Source organism: Sinocyclocheilus grahami, unplaced genomic scaffold (assembly GCF_001515645.1).
Source record: "Sinocyclocheilus grahami isolate Dianchi unplaced genomic scaffold, SAMN03320097.WGS_v1.1 scaffold798.1, whole genome shotgun sequence".
Classification (NCBI taxonomy): domain Eukaryota; kingdom Metazoa; phylum Chordata; class Actinopteri; order Cypriniformes; family Cyprinidae; genus Sinocyclocheilus; species Sinocyclocheilus grahami.
The window spans coordinates 412,613-427,618 of NW_015505977.1; the positions used below are offsets into that span (position 1 = coordinate 412,613).

General features: G+C 33.7%; 1 protein-coding gene and 1 long non-coding RNA gene across 2 annotated transcripts in view; both read left to right on the top strand.

Moving 5' to 3' along the window:
- LOC107561915 (beta-1,3-N-acetylglucosaminyltransferase manic fringe) overlaps positions 1 to 5,698 on the top strand; it is a 22,967-nt gene extending 17,269 nt beyond the window's left edge. The window contains exons 5-8 of the mRNA XM_016246455.1: positions 1,457 to 1,542; positions 1,707 to 1,872; positions 4,078 to 4,163; positions 5,370 to 5,698. Coding sequence (XP_016101941.1) covers positions 1,457 to 1,542; positions 1,707 to 1,872; positions 4,078 to 4,163; positions 5,370 to 5,466 — 435 coding nt within the window. The 3' untranslated portion in view covers positions 5,467 to 5,698. The remainder of the gene's footprint in view (positions 1 to 1,456; positions 1,543 to 1,706; positions 1,873 to 4,077; positions 4,164 to 5,369) is intronic.
- Positions 5,699 to 6,726: 1,028 nt separating this feature from the next.
- The window catches only part of LOC107561918 (uncharacterized), a 76,948-nt gene continuing 68,668 nt past the window's right edge, over positions 6,727 to 15,006 (top strand). The window contains exon 1 of the long non-coding RNA XR_001605934.1: positions 6,727 to 6,850. This is a non-coding gene — a long non-coding RNA (uncharacterized lncRNA). The remainder of the gene's footprint in view (positions 6,851 to 15,006) is intronic.

The window sequence follows — 15,006 nt, forward strand, 5'->3', positions numbered from 1 at the left end:
TATATATATATATAATTATATATTAAAAATATAATAATAATAATTATTATTATTATTTGAAAACATTTGAATTAAAAAAAAAAACTTTTTTAGTTCTGGTGTTACTCTCTACAAATTTATTTTGTCTGCTTCATTTTTCTCAGTTGGACACTCAAAGCCCTGCTGAATCTAAACTGCTGTTTCGTTCTGGTGAACACATCCTGATCTGTCCTGTCTGCCTCTCTGTGTGTCCTCTGTGTTGTTTATGTCCAACATAAAGGACAGGCCACAGCTCCCTACAGGGGAGGAATACGGTCGAAAGGATGACAGGACAGAAAAGGGCTGCATATTACCTTGAGGGTAACGGCCACATGGAGGAATGAAGGAATGAAGGAAGGGATAAACGTATGGGGGGACGAGTAGATAGACATGGTCAGATTTATGCCCTTGTCGCTTATGCTGCTCCACAGAATCCCACAGGAAAACAAACCTGCTCAGAATTTCAGGAAAGCCAAGAAATGAAGAGCAGTGAAAAGCTTACAGAGGGAGAGAAATTCATGGTTGAAAGTGATTTAAATTTGAATTTAGGGAAATAGAACATTAAAGTGAAATGAAATTTAAATACATTTTATACAACAGTTTTGGCATTAGTAGTGGGTATTTAGACTATTTTTATATGTTACATTACGCCAGTGGGTGGCGACAAATATCTATGAATCAATCGATTCATTCAAAAGCATAGATTCATTCAGGAATGAAGACAAGCGTCTTTATAATAGAATCATTGAATCATTCACGCAACACATTCATTTAAAATGCTAATTAATGAAGAAACAGAACAGTGACCGTCTATATGAATGAGCCGATGAAACATTCATTCAACCGCTTCGTTCAAAATCGCTGAATCATGCAGGAACAAAAGAGGTGACCGTTTTTTATGAATGAGCCAATTAACTATCATTAATTAAACTGATTCATTCATTATGAACACTAAATCATTCAGGAACAAAATAAGTGACACTTTACATTATATATTATTATTATAAATGAATGTTTTAGTTCAAATATATGAAATTACATAATTACTCTACATAATATAATTTTAAGTATTTTTTGTTTCAAATGTATGAAATGTAAGAATTACAGTATATATTTTACCCTTTGCTCAAAGTTTTCTGAGAAATCTGCTTTGAGGTTCATCTGCAAGTCTTTTTGCTTAAATACCTTCTTTAGGTGAGGCTTTTTACTGAAAACCTCAGCGAGTCTCCACATGTTCTGCTGTACAACGATCACACACTGACCGATTGCACCACTAGAACTTCAGATTGTTTTAGAGGCTTGATTCTTTAATCATAAGGAACTGTAGTGATAAGACATGAAAATGCAAGATATTTTCTTGAAATTTTCATGTATGTGCAGAATTTATAGAGCTGATGTGGAAGCTGACTGGTTGGCTTTTTCCTCTGTTTTGTTTCAGAGGGACGTCCATTTCTGGTTCGCCACAGGAGGGGCTGGTTTCTGTCTGAGCAGGAAGCTGGCAGAGAAGATGGCACCCTGGGCAAGGTGAAGCCTGATTCAGCGTGTGTGTTTGACTTTGATTTTGAGGCCATTTCATGCATATGTTGGTACTTGTGTCTTGATCACAAAAGGTACCTCAATTGTTTCTCCTAGACAGCAGTGAGTCTAAATTGAGAGTATATGTATTAGTCGCATATCTCTATTTGCAGTGGTCCCAGGTTCGAGCAGACCTCCGCTGTGATCATGTTACCTGATGACTGTACGGTGGGCTTTATAATTGAGAGGCGTCTGGGAATCTCAATGGTCCATAGCACCATGTTCCACTCTCATCTGGAAAACCTACTTCTTCTTGCCCCTAGCGATATCCCAAAACAGGTGAGATTTTTGGTGTGGTGGGTGTTAGTATTGCTTGTATTTAAGTGTTGGTATGGAAATTAATGATAGCATCTTTTGACTTTTGACAAAAGTATCTTTTGACTTAGGCTAGTAAGCAACCTAGCAATACTTTAGCATGCACTCAGGCAAGCATTCACAACACCTTAGCATATGGCAACTTTACCACAGCTCGAATCATGCTAAATGTTGAAAAGAAAGGATCAGAATCATTTTCTAAGTATGTTTTGAACCACCTAGAACAGTGTTTCCCAACCTTTTTTTAGTCGCGGCACCCTTTGGAAATTTTAACAAACTTGTGGAACCCTACAAAATTAATTTTGTCACAATATTTGAATTTCTAACTTCGATGTGATAATTTGAAAAGTATAGATATTCGGTACAACAGGGAAGAACTGCAGAATATAATGTCATACAGATATTTTTAATATTATTAAACATTTTTGTCCATCAATGGTGGCAATCAGTAGGCTACTTTCTAATGAAGAGACCAATTTATATGACAGATTTGAATGTAGGCTTTTATACATATGTAAACATTATTTAATTACCATTTTAACTAACTAGCTATCTCACAAATTTTTGCTCACTCAGTGTTTTACTTTTGTAAAAAGTAAAACACTTGTCTAGTGTTTTTAATTTTACAGTGGGGTAATTTTGGTGCAGTAGCACGATATAGCTTGATTTCAAACTTTGAATTGAATAAAAAATGACAAGTAAGCAGTCAGTAATAAAATAAGAACAAATAAAGAAATTAATAATGATAGCACAAATAAAAAATAACGACAGGCCTTCGAATGAAATAAATAGCTTTTTAGTTTTTCAGTCTAACAGTAGAGTTAAGATGTTTAACTTTTTTTTTTATTTTTTTTTTTTACCAATTATCCAAATAATGTTTAGTCCTAGAAAGCAATTATTATCAGAACACGCCAGCATAACATAGCGGTTAGCAGATCAATGAATGAGAGGGTATACCAGAGTTGCCCATATACCACACCATGTTACAACACAGTAGGGCTATTGCAGACAGAAACAATACTGTACTACATCAATGTTTCCTGTCGGCTCAATTTTTGAGTGGACTTTGCTGTTCCGATTCACATGAATGGTATATAAGTGGAGCGACTGAGCGGAGCACACACATGCATAGAGTGGGATAATACGCAGAGTGTCACACCACGTGAAAGTGAAACCTGAGCGGTGAACAAATTTTCGGCAGCCGAAATTTCGGTGCATCTTTAATTATTGGCGACATCAGAAATGGATATTATATAATATATGCTTTTTTGAACATTTTAACTATTTAAAAATATTAAAAAAGGATTTTTTACACGGCACCCCTGCTCTCGACAGACGGCACCCCGGTTGGGAAACACTGACCTAGAACACCCTAGCAATCACTTAGACTAACCTAGCAACCACCTAGCAATGCCCTAGAAACATCTACTGTAGAATACCTTAGCATCCACCTTGCAAAGTGCTAACAATCACTCAGGCAAGCAGTCACAACAACTTAGCATATTTTGCAACTTTAGCGCAGACAAAAACTATTAAAATGTTCTTCTGAAAATGTTTTTCTTTTCTTTCCACAGTATGCTACAGATTACTCAAATAACTGATATTAATATTTTAGCTCAAAGAACTGGACAGTAAAATTTTAACTTAAACAACGGCAGGCTATTTTACACCAAAGAACAGAAGGCTAATATTTCACTTCCAAAACTGGATGCTAATATTTTACCACAAAAAACTAGATGCTAAAGTTTTACCACCAAAAACTGGATGCTATACCTTACCTCAAAGAACTGAAGGCAAATATTTTACCTCAAAGAACTGGATGCTAATATATTATCACAAAAATCTAGATGCTAATATTTTATCACAAAACAAACAAACAAACAAAAAAAACTGAATGCTAATATTTTACCACAAAGATCTGAGTGTTCATATTTTACCACAAAGAACTGGATGCTATTTTAACAAAAAACAACTAGATGCCAATATTTTACCTCAAAGAACTAAAGGCTACTATTTTACCTCATAGAACTGGATGTTAATATATTTAGCTGTAAAAAAAAAAACACATTTTGGGCCAAAATGAGATGTTAGTTAAAATCAGACTACTTTTCAATTCTAACAGCATGTTATCTATTCTTCCTGTTTGTTTCTCGACCTCTAACACTGAAGGTGACTCTCAGCTACGGATGGTTTGAGAATAAAATGAACAGTGTTGAGCTAAAAGGAGTTTTTACCAAAGATGAAGATCCGTCCAGGTTAGTCATACACACACCTTCACACACCCACAGGCCCTGTGGATACAGATTTGTTATTTATGACTAAAGTATGACGCATACTGCTGCTAACTCCACTTTCCTTTGTTCATTCAAGACAAATTATAGTTAAAGTAAGATAAAGCTGCTTTAACTTGTGTAAAAGCATGTTATCCTTCTACTAAAGTTCCTGAAATCTAATTTCATGCTAATATATGTTTATCTGTAAAATATGCTTACCACAGTGAGTTCGGTATCTTCTCACACATCTTTCTGCCTGTGCTAGCATTAAACATCCAACCCTTTTCTGTTATCTCCACAAATCCATGCTTACACACTTCGTGAGCAGACATCTCTTACGGGCAGCACTTCCTTGTACATCTTAATCTGCTTAATCTGAATACATTTGTCTGAATGTATTGCCAAACTCTTCACAGGCTAAAAGGTTTTGTGTTTTCCTCAAGAGATAATGCATACTTGTTTTTGAGACCCAGTAAAATTCGGTTCCTGCTTAAGATTTCTCAAACTTCAACCATGGCTTGAAGCCAAACTCATAAAACAATCAAATCCTTTTATTTTTATTTTTTAAACATTTTTTTAAATCTATGACTTTTAAAAACTCACCATAGAGTGTGAATGTGATGCATTTAAAGGGTTAGTTCACCCAAAAATGAACATTCGGTCATTAATTACTCACCCTCATGTCATTCCAAACCCGCAAGACCTTCGTTCATCTTTGGAACACAAATTAAGATTTTTTTGATGAAATCCAAGGCTTTCTGACTCTCCATAGACAGCAAGGGTCCTACCAAGGTCAAGGCACAGAAATGTAGTAAGGACGTCATTAAAATGGTCCTTGACATCAGTGGTTCAACCGTAATTTTAAGAAAGTTTTTTTTTCTTTGCACACAAAAAGTATTCTCATAGCTTCCTAAAATTACTGTTGAACCACTGATGTCACATGGACCATTTTAACTAAGTCCTTACTACATTTCTGTGCCTTGATCGTGGTAGGACCCTTGCTGTTTATGGAGAGGCAGAGAGCTCTCGGATTTCATCAAAAATATCTTAAATTGTGTTCCAAAAATGAACGAAATGTCAAAGGTTTGGATCGACATAAGGGATAGCAATTAATTTCAGAATTTTCATTTTTGGGTGAACTATCCCTTTAAGATGTTTTTAGCTAATGTTGTTCTGTTTTTTTTTCAGATTCAGGACAGTCCATTGTCTTCTGTACCCTACAACAAGTTGGTGCCCTGTAGCCCTCAAAAGCGCCTTGTCATGGAATCAACATGTTCTCCCATGATGCAACAGGCTAACTGGACAATAATCACGTATAATGTGACAATTTCAATGCATAGTGTCCTTACAAAACATTTGTGTTTTGTAAAGTCCAAGGAGCCAACAAAAGCTGAAAGCACTGCATTTTGGTCAAACGAGGAAACTGAGAAACCTCAACCTTTAACTGAGCCATCATTGTTATTGAAATTGGAAGTGTAACTTCTGTCTACACGCTGCACATTTGAGTTATTATATGATCATCTGATTCCTTGAATTTATGGAGAGGCAGAGAGCTCTCGGATTTCATCAAAAATATCTTAAATTGTGTTCCAAAAATGAACGAAATGTCAAAGGTTTGGATCGACATAAGGGATAGCAATTAATTTCAGAATTTTCATTTTTGGGTGAACTATCCCTTTAAGATGTTTTTAGCTAATGTTGTTCTGTTTTTTTTCAGATTCAGGACAGTCCATTGTCTTCTGTACCCTACAACAAGTTGGTGCCCTGTAGCCCTCAAAAGCGCCTTGTCATGGAATCAACATGTTCTCCCATGATGCAACAGGCTAACTGGACAATAATCACGTATAATGTGACAATTTCAATGCATAGTGTCCTTACAAAACATTTGTGTTTTGTAAAGTCCAAGGAGCCAACAAAAGCTGAAAGCACTGCATTTTGGTCAAACGAGGAAACTGAGAAACCTCAACCTTTAACTGAGCCATCATTGTTATTGAAATTGGAAGTGTAACTTCTGTCTACACGCTGCACATTTGAGTTATTATATGATCATCTGATTCCTTGAATACTTAATATATTTGTAATTATTAAATAACACATCTCTGTCAATGCACTGTATATTTGTTTGTAAGTGTAAAATGCTTTAAAATCAGTTAACTTGATGAATTTGTTTTGAAAAATTTCAAATCAAAAGATTTCGAAGCGGTAATCAAATTAGTTTCTTTCTATTATCACTCGTATTCTTGTATTTGCACGGCACGCATTTTGATTACTGTAATATATTTGTACTGTATGATTTAAATGAAACACATAAGTGGATATCCAATAAAATGTGTTTTGAAATACATTTTCATACAGTTTTAGATAAATAAAGATTATTTTCCTGTATACTTAATCTGAATGATTTCCTAACTCAAATATATGTATTGTGATGTATTTGTGTGTGTTTTTCTACATTAGACAGATCGGCATAATCATGCACGCCCCTTTAAGGGTCTTGACATACTGTGGGTACTGGCCCTTTAAGACCACCTGCCAATCAAATGAATCAAGCAATCAAGTGGGAGGTGGTCATTGTGAACAAACTGAGTTTGGCACACCAAACAAACTAGCTTAATTCCAGTGTGGATTATACAATGTAAGGCCTAACCAACCACATCATCTTCCCCTGAGTGAGTTTGATTTTTTGTGTTATGTCTGCTGGTGGCTGATTACCCTTTGAAGTGCTTATGTTTGGGCTGGAGAAGCTGAAACCTTTGAAATATTGGTCTGTATTTGTTTATATGTTGGATTAGTTGAGTATTTACTTGGCTTGGCTTGTTTAGTGTTGAAAAGCCTTTGATGAACTTTTGAGTGCACTTTGATCATGTGAATGGACCTTTGGAAAACTGATTTAATGTTATTTATTTAGCATTTTAATAAGTTTAATATTTGATGATTGATTGAGTGTTTGACTGATGACTTTCTTTCTTGCCATCTTAATGTTTTCTTTAGCTGGTGGATTTCTGTTTAATTTAGCAACTGGATAGTCTAAATCTACTAGTGCAAATACTTTTTAGTTATTTAGTATTTATTTATTTTTCATTCATTACACGTGATGTTATCAGCAGCCTAATCTGAGTAAAGTTAACATACATTTTTGCTTCAATGACAGCAGCACTGACATGAACCCCACAAGTTTTTTTCTTATCTGATAATCATGTTTTTATTTATATAAAATTCAAAACAAATTAGAATATTATATAAATATATTACTACCAATCTGCCTTATATTTTATGTAAATTAATATATTTTTAATTTATTTTTTCATTTGATATTTTATTGGCAACATTGTGCTCAAACCTGTGAACCTTATTGAGATGAGTGTGCTATATATAACTATAATAATATAACTATATTAGATATATAACTATATTAATATAGACCTCTTTGAATGAATGCATGCTATTGATCTGTTAAGCATATGCGTACATATAAATGAGAAATGCCATATTCATTTTTTCCCCTAAGATCCGATGAACTTTCTACCTCAAAGTATTACAGTATAGTATTAAATGGCCCTTTTACTTGTTTTACAACACAAATTTGGGAAGTTTTCTTTCAGCCCCATAAGTCTTTATGTCCACTTGTGACATTCAGTAGACCAAATCAAACCAACCAGAGAAGAAGTTTCACAATCTAATTTTCTGCAGTCTGCTCACCACATGATCTGTGTGGCCATAAAAGCAGCTGGAGATAATAAAAGCCCTCACATGCTCGTATTCATCTTGTAGTCGGACACAGGGAGGTTTATAATGCCACCACAGTACCACAAGAACGTCACGCTTTTAAATGCCCTTTTAAATTGTTTATTGTAACTATTATATTAAATTGTATATTGCGGAATATATTTAAGTGTCACAATTTTTTTTTCAAAGGAAAATAATATATTATATAATATTTATTTAATATACAATTATAATACAATATAAATAATATTATGCTATTTATTTTAGACAAGACAATCAAATATATGTATTTATGTATATTTATATGTGTGCTGCTTTGCGATCAATAATTTTTATTTATTCACAGTCTCTTATGCTCTTCAAGGCTGCAAATAATAACCTCTCTGTGATTATTTGTCTTGTTTTTGAGAAGACTCTCTCTGATGGGACTGATGTTGCAACAATGCAGTGTCTTCCTACCATTACCTTAACCAAGGCGTTGCATTTAAATCATAGACTGTATAGGTTTAAATCATCTGGCTCCCCCGTCTCTCTCTCTGTCGCTCTGTGTACCTGGCCTGTACCACTACACTTGCTATCTTCAGAGCTTGTGTCCCCCGATTATAAAAATAAGGCTTTCATGAAAACACTAAATAAAAAATTGCTTACCAACACACAAACCATTCACAATTGCTAAATTGGCCTAAAATGGAAGGCCGGAGCGCCTTAAGATTTGGCTCTCCCCAACGGGAGTCGGCTCTTCTCATTCGCTACAAAGAATCGGCTGTTCGCGAGCGACACATCACTACTTCTAAAGGGTGTTTGTGCCAATCCTTATGGCTGTAGTTACTGGGCCACATATCTCGCTTCCATACAGGGCAACTGGCAGTATGACACTATCGAAAATCTTTGTCCAAATTCTGATGGGGATGTTTATTTTGAATAATTTTGTTCGTATGGTGTGCAGTGCCCTGCGAGCTTTTATAAGTAATGTTTTAATTTCCCATTTGAAATTTCCAGTGGGAGTTAAAACCAGACCAAATAATTATATTGTAAAGCATGTTGAAGTGTGGTGTTGTTTAAAGTAAATATATGTTTATGTTCTAGACTTCTGTGTCTTCTCTGAAATATCATAATCTTAGTTTTTTGGATGTTGACATCTAAGGCCCAATCATGGCAGTATTTAGTTAAAATGTCAAGGTTGTTCTGGTGACCTTCTGGTGTTTTAGATAGAATTAGCAAGTCGTCTGCATACAGTAAATATTTGACTTCTGTGTTGATTTTGATTGGTCCAGTAGATCTGCCAATTCATTGATATATATGTTAAATAAAGTTGGGCTGAGGCAGCAGCCCTGTCTCACTCCTCGCTGTTGAGAAAAATAGTCTGTCCTTTGCTTTCCAATTTTTACTGCACATTTATTTTATTTTGGTTATGCATGTTTTTTATTAAGTCATATATTTTACCCCCTATGCCACTTGGAGTGATTTTATAAAACAATCCATTATGCCAAATGGAGTCAAAATCCTTCTTAAAATCTATGAAGCATGCAAATATTTTTCCATCTTTCTTTTGGTGTATATGTTCATTTATTAACTTGTGTAGTGTATGAATATGGTCAGTGGTTCAATGTTTAGGGAGGAAGCCGATTTGCTGATGACATTGTGCTGCTTTAAGAAAGATTAAATCCGAGAGTTGATTATAGAGCAAAATACTTTTCCCTAATTACTGGTTACATATCCCTCTGTAGTTATTAGGATCTGTTTTGTCTCTACTTTTAAAGATAGGAGAGGTGAGTCCTGTGTTCCAGACACCAGGAAAAACGCCTGAACTCAAAATCAAGTTAAAAAGTTTGAGTAATGCAATCTGAAATTCAGGAGAGCTGTTTTTAAGCATCTAATTTTTTATGTTGTCAGGGCCACAGGATTTCTTGCATTTGAGGGATTTCAGTTTTCCAACAAGTTCTTGTTGGGTTATTGGATAATCTAGTGGCTGTTGGTTGTTTTTGCTACATGATTCAAGAGCATTCAATTTTTCAAGGACTTTTAATTGGTTGGGATTAGTCAGAGGGTCAGTTTGACGTGTATAGAGCTTCACAAAATAATCTTTCCAAATTTGCCTTCAAACTATAGGCTAACATACACTACCAGTCAAAAGTTTTTGAACAGTAAGATTTTTAATGTTTTTTTAAAGAATTCTCTTCTGCTCATCAAGCCTGCATTTATTTGATCCTAAATATATTTTTTACTATTTAAAATAACTTTCTAATAGGAAATATTTTGAAATGTAATTTATTCCTGTGATTTCAAAGCTCATTTTTTAGCGTCATTACTCCAGTCACATGATCCTTCAGAAATCATTCTAATATTCTGATTTGCTGCTCAAAAAACATTTATGATGTTGAAAACAGCCGAGTAGAATTTAAGGTTTCTTTGATTAATAGAAAGTTCAGAAGAACAGCATTTATCTGAAATAGAAATATTTTGTAACATTATAAATGTCTTTATCATCCCTTTTGATCAATTTAAAGCATCCTTGCTAAATAAAAGTATTAATTCCTAATATGCTTCAGCCAGGATAAAGAGTATGAAAAGTGCTCTGAGTTGCTGCAGAAACCCCCCCCCAAAAATTGAGCATTGAGCATATATATTATAATTAATTCTGTTATGGTGTAGTTACGAATTTTACCAGAAGGGGTGAACGTGACTATTCTCACCAGGTTAACGTTAACCCAACTCACAGAAGTCTAAATAAATAAACGGAAAGGAAGGCACTTTTTCAAAGACCGTTGTAAAGACATCCAGCAGTTGCTCATTCCGAGTGGGTCTATCAGGTTGAGGAGAGAAAGCAGAGGTGACATAGGGAAAGAGGGTGATTGTGTAATTATTCTCCACCAGTCTGTTTCCTTTCAGCTCTGCAGTGACAGGCCTGTGTGTGTGGGCAGGTGGGTTCGGTGGGTGCAGCGTTTTGATGTCGTGTGTGTTGGTCAATGAACGCCCTGCAGCTTGATAACAGTGTTTATGTGTGTTTGTGTACTTGGCACTGAAAGCTTGAGCTCTCAATAGGCTACATCCGTGTGCGCGTTTATTTGAGAATGAAACTCATGGGAACTGCCTAAAGATGTCTGGGCCGTAACTGAAGTTTTAAAAAAGAAATCATTTCGTATAAGGAACATTTACATAAGTACCATCAATTAATATAATTAATGTAGTCTGTATGATATTATGAAGCACACCTTTCATTTTAACCCATGCTGTCATTCCCATTAATGTGCTTATAAATATTTATTTAATAATGTTCGACAACATTAATAATAATAGTAATAATACATTTTTACATTTTTCAGTATTCATAAAAATGTACAATGTTGCAATCAAAATAATTAAATGGTTTTAAAAATAAACTTAAATTGTTATTTAATAATTTCCAATAATAATCCAATGTTTTTAATAATGTCACAATTTTCACATTATTATTATTATTATTAAGGTTGTACATTTTTTTCCCAGTATTCAATATACATGAAATGGTCTTTATTTTTAACTATAATTTATTATTATTAACAACAATAATAATAATACATATTCATGAAAATGTACAATCAAAAATAATTTAATGATTAAAAAAAATTATTTCAAAATTTCCAATAATCTTCATAATTTTTACATCATTATTGTTATTATTTAAATTGTAAAGTACATTTTCAGTGTTAATTAAAATATTATAATTCAAATAAATCATTTTATTTTTAATATACATTTTGTATTTTCATAAATTATTATTATGATTTAGGCAGTACATTTTTCCAGATTTTCAATATTCTTGAAAAGTTACTGTCCAAATAATTGAATGGTCCTAAAAATCTAATAATAATTTAATAATAATAAAATGGTAGCGCATGTATGTTTTTAGCATTCATAAACATTTTATAATCCAAATAATTCATTTCCATTTTTCTTTTAAATTTAGTTTTAAATATATAATAATAATAATGTGAAAATTGTGGTTGAAATGAATTTCTTCTTGAGATTCATCTTTTATTACTGGTGCTTATGGTACATGACTAGACTGCTGTTGCCATGACAACTGAAATTTGATGAACATGTTGACATACCAGTATCTTGATGATATCTGAGTTTTATTGCTCTTCCGGAGCTCATGAGATTTCAATAATGTTTCATTGAAGTATCAAGTTTGTCTAAATTTGAAAGTCCTTGGGAGAAATCTAATTACGTTTATAATAAAGTCTCTGATTTTTGCAGACTTTGGTGTTTTGAGATTCTTCCGAAACTCTAGATACATTAAATACATTCGATTTCCGAGTTCTGTTTCTCGAGAGAAAGATCAGGTATATCTGCTTTGTCGCTGTCTTGGAGAAACAGTTGAGATATTGAAGTGATCACATTGGTCATTTGTTGTTTAAACTTGCTTTAAAAAGCCTGGTATCTCTTTCTGAGGCTGGATGTATTGAAAGCACCTTAGCAATGCCACGGTTCACACGGACAAGCTGTGTGCTGCTGCAGCTCTTGGGAATCAATAGCCATCGCGCCTTGAACCCGTATGAACCCCAGCAGCCCCCTACAAAACAATCAATAGGTAGATCAATGCGATCTCAATCAAGACACAAGCTCTCGCAGCAGGCTTCTCAATGAAAGTATTTTCTCTTTTTTCTGAGGGGCCGTTTGTGGCGTAGCGGCCATCAGTTGATGTTGATAATGGAGGGGGCAGTGAGAGGCAGAGTAGAGAGCAGTGGAGTGGCCCTCACTCTGAGAGCCCGCTGAGGGTTCATCTCCATGGAACCGTCCTCCTCTCAACGGCACTCACAGACCCAGAGACACACGTTGACTTCTAACCAGACCTTTCTATGAGAGTGCAAGAAAACCCTCGGCTCACTGTGTTTCTGTTTATAACCAGCTAATGTCGAACATTTTTTGCAATGTGAGAGCATGTCTTAAAAATCTACACACCCTCAGGACATTTGTGTTGGGTTTAGGTGAGTCTTTCATGAGACTTTGTGTTGCATTAAGAGTTTTCATTAATAGAAAAAATGTTAATTAAAATAATTGACCAAAAAAAAAAAAAATTTCATAATATTTATAAATGAAGATTTATATATTTTAATGTATATTTAATTTAGAAATAATATTTTTCCATTTAATTGATAAAAACAAATTGAATTATTATACATATTTATAGATTTTGTTTGATATGTAAAAATAGGATATAAATTAAATGTGAAATGAAACAGGTTATTATATTTTATATTATTTATAATATCCTTTATTACATGTGTTTTTATTTAGTTTATAAATATTTAAATTCACATTAAATGTATAAAATATGTTAAGTTTAGATTTTCAATTAATGAAAATAAATGGAATTATAAATATTATTAAACAATTAAATTGGGAATTATTATTTCTTAAATATAAACAGAATTTGTTGCATATATTTTTATTAGATTTTTTAAATATTTTAATTCATATTTCATTTATAAAATCGTTTTTAGGTTTAGCTTTTTCATTAATGAAAAATGTCAAATTAAATTAATATTTTCTTTGTATTTAATTTAGAAATGGTTTAAATTCATAAATACAGTTGCATTTTAATGCAATAATTTTTTTTATAAATATGAAAATTTGATTTATAATGTTAAGTAATATTTATAGAAATCATAATTTTAAATATTTATAGATCTATCTATATACGTGTGTGCATATATGTATGTGTGTGTGTATATTTATGTATAATATGTATGTTTAAATATAAATTTATACATTTTATATTTAATTTATAAATATTTACCAATTTATAAAACACATTTTAAGGGTTTAAAACCAAATGAAGCAACAACACACAAAAAAATGGTTAAAATGAAGTTGTGAAATTGTCGTTTGTATCGATGCCAAAACCATATGCGCACATTGCACCTCATTCGTGAAACATGCTAAACAGATTTCTGTATAATTCGTAAAACTAATTTTGCGTAAATTGTCATTACATTTGATTTAATTGCATCAATTTACAACCGATTTATGCAAATTAGTTCTGCTCATGTTTAATCGATTAGGCCCAATAAATAAGATGACAGACTGCAGATCGTTTTAAGTGTTTCTTTAACTTATTAATGATATTTTCTTGATTTAAAGAATACTTTTTAAGGTGATCACATGACTTATTGATTTATTAAGCCAAATCAGTGTGAGATTGTGTGTAATGACTCTTGACTGGTTACTTAATGATTGCATGTTCAGTTAAAAGCAACATGATCCAAAAATCCTGATCTGTGTAAAAGTGCAGCTGTGTAACCCTCCACTGAGACTTTGTAGTGCTTTTCTCAAAGGATGGGGACCTTGTGCAACAAAAAAAAAGCCTGACCGTATAGCCTCTATAAACCCATCCAGAGGCTTTTTGTGCTCTTCTAGAGAACAGAATAGCTCCTGTTCCATCTGATAGCCCTCAGAGAGATAGCAAGTGCAGGACTGCCAATCACCTTTACTCTGAAACTCTTTCAGCTGCCTGAAATGGGACTTTTCCTGTTTTCTCAAGCCAGACAGAAGAAGCAGAGGTCATTTCTTCAGCACTGGCCCTCTAACCCTTGTTCCAATTAATTCTGGACCAACCGTGATGTAGAAAAAGTCCTCCAAACAGGGAGTCTTTGGCCCCAGAAACAAAAAATACGACCCAGTGAGACCAAAAGGACCGTTTTTTTTTTTTTTTGGCATGGACGTCACACAAACACATGGCTGTCATAATGTATGTTCTTCTGTCTCTTCAAGGGGACTCACAGTGACTCAGTTCGTGCTGTCTTTGTCCCTGTAGGGTCAATGTAGGGTCCCTGTGATTTAACCCTGAAGCTCAGGATTTGACGCTCGCACCTTAACTTGCATGTTAAGGGCAAAGAGCTCGGGTCAGATCGAAATGACCTTGTAAGGAGAGGGAGCAAAATGATAAGACAAAATAATCAAACATTGCTGTTTTAGGACCATGAACAAGATGCAATATTTTGTAATAACCCTCATTTTTTTGTTGCAGTCATTTTGACCCAGAAAGGACTTTCTTTTTCCTAAGTATGCTAGTTATTATTGCATTGGACTAAAACATAAAAAAATCATATATATA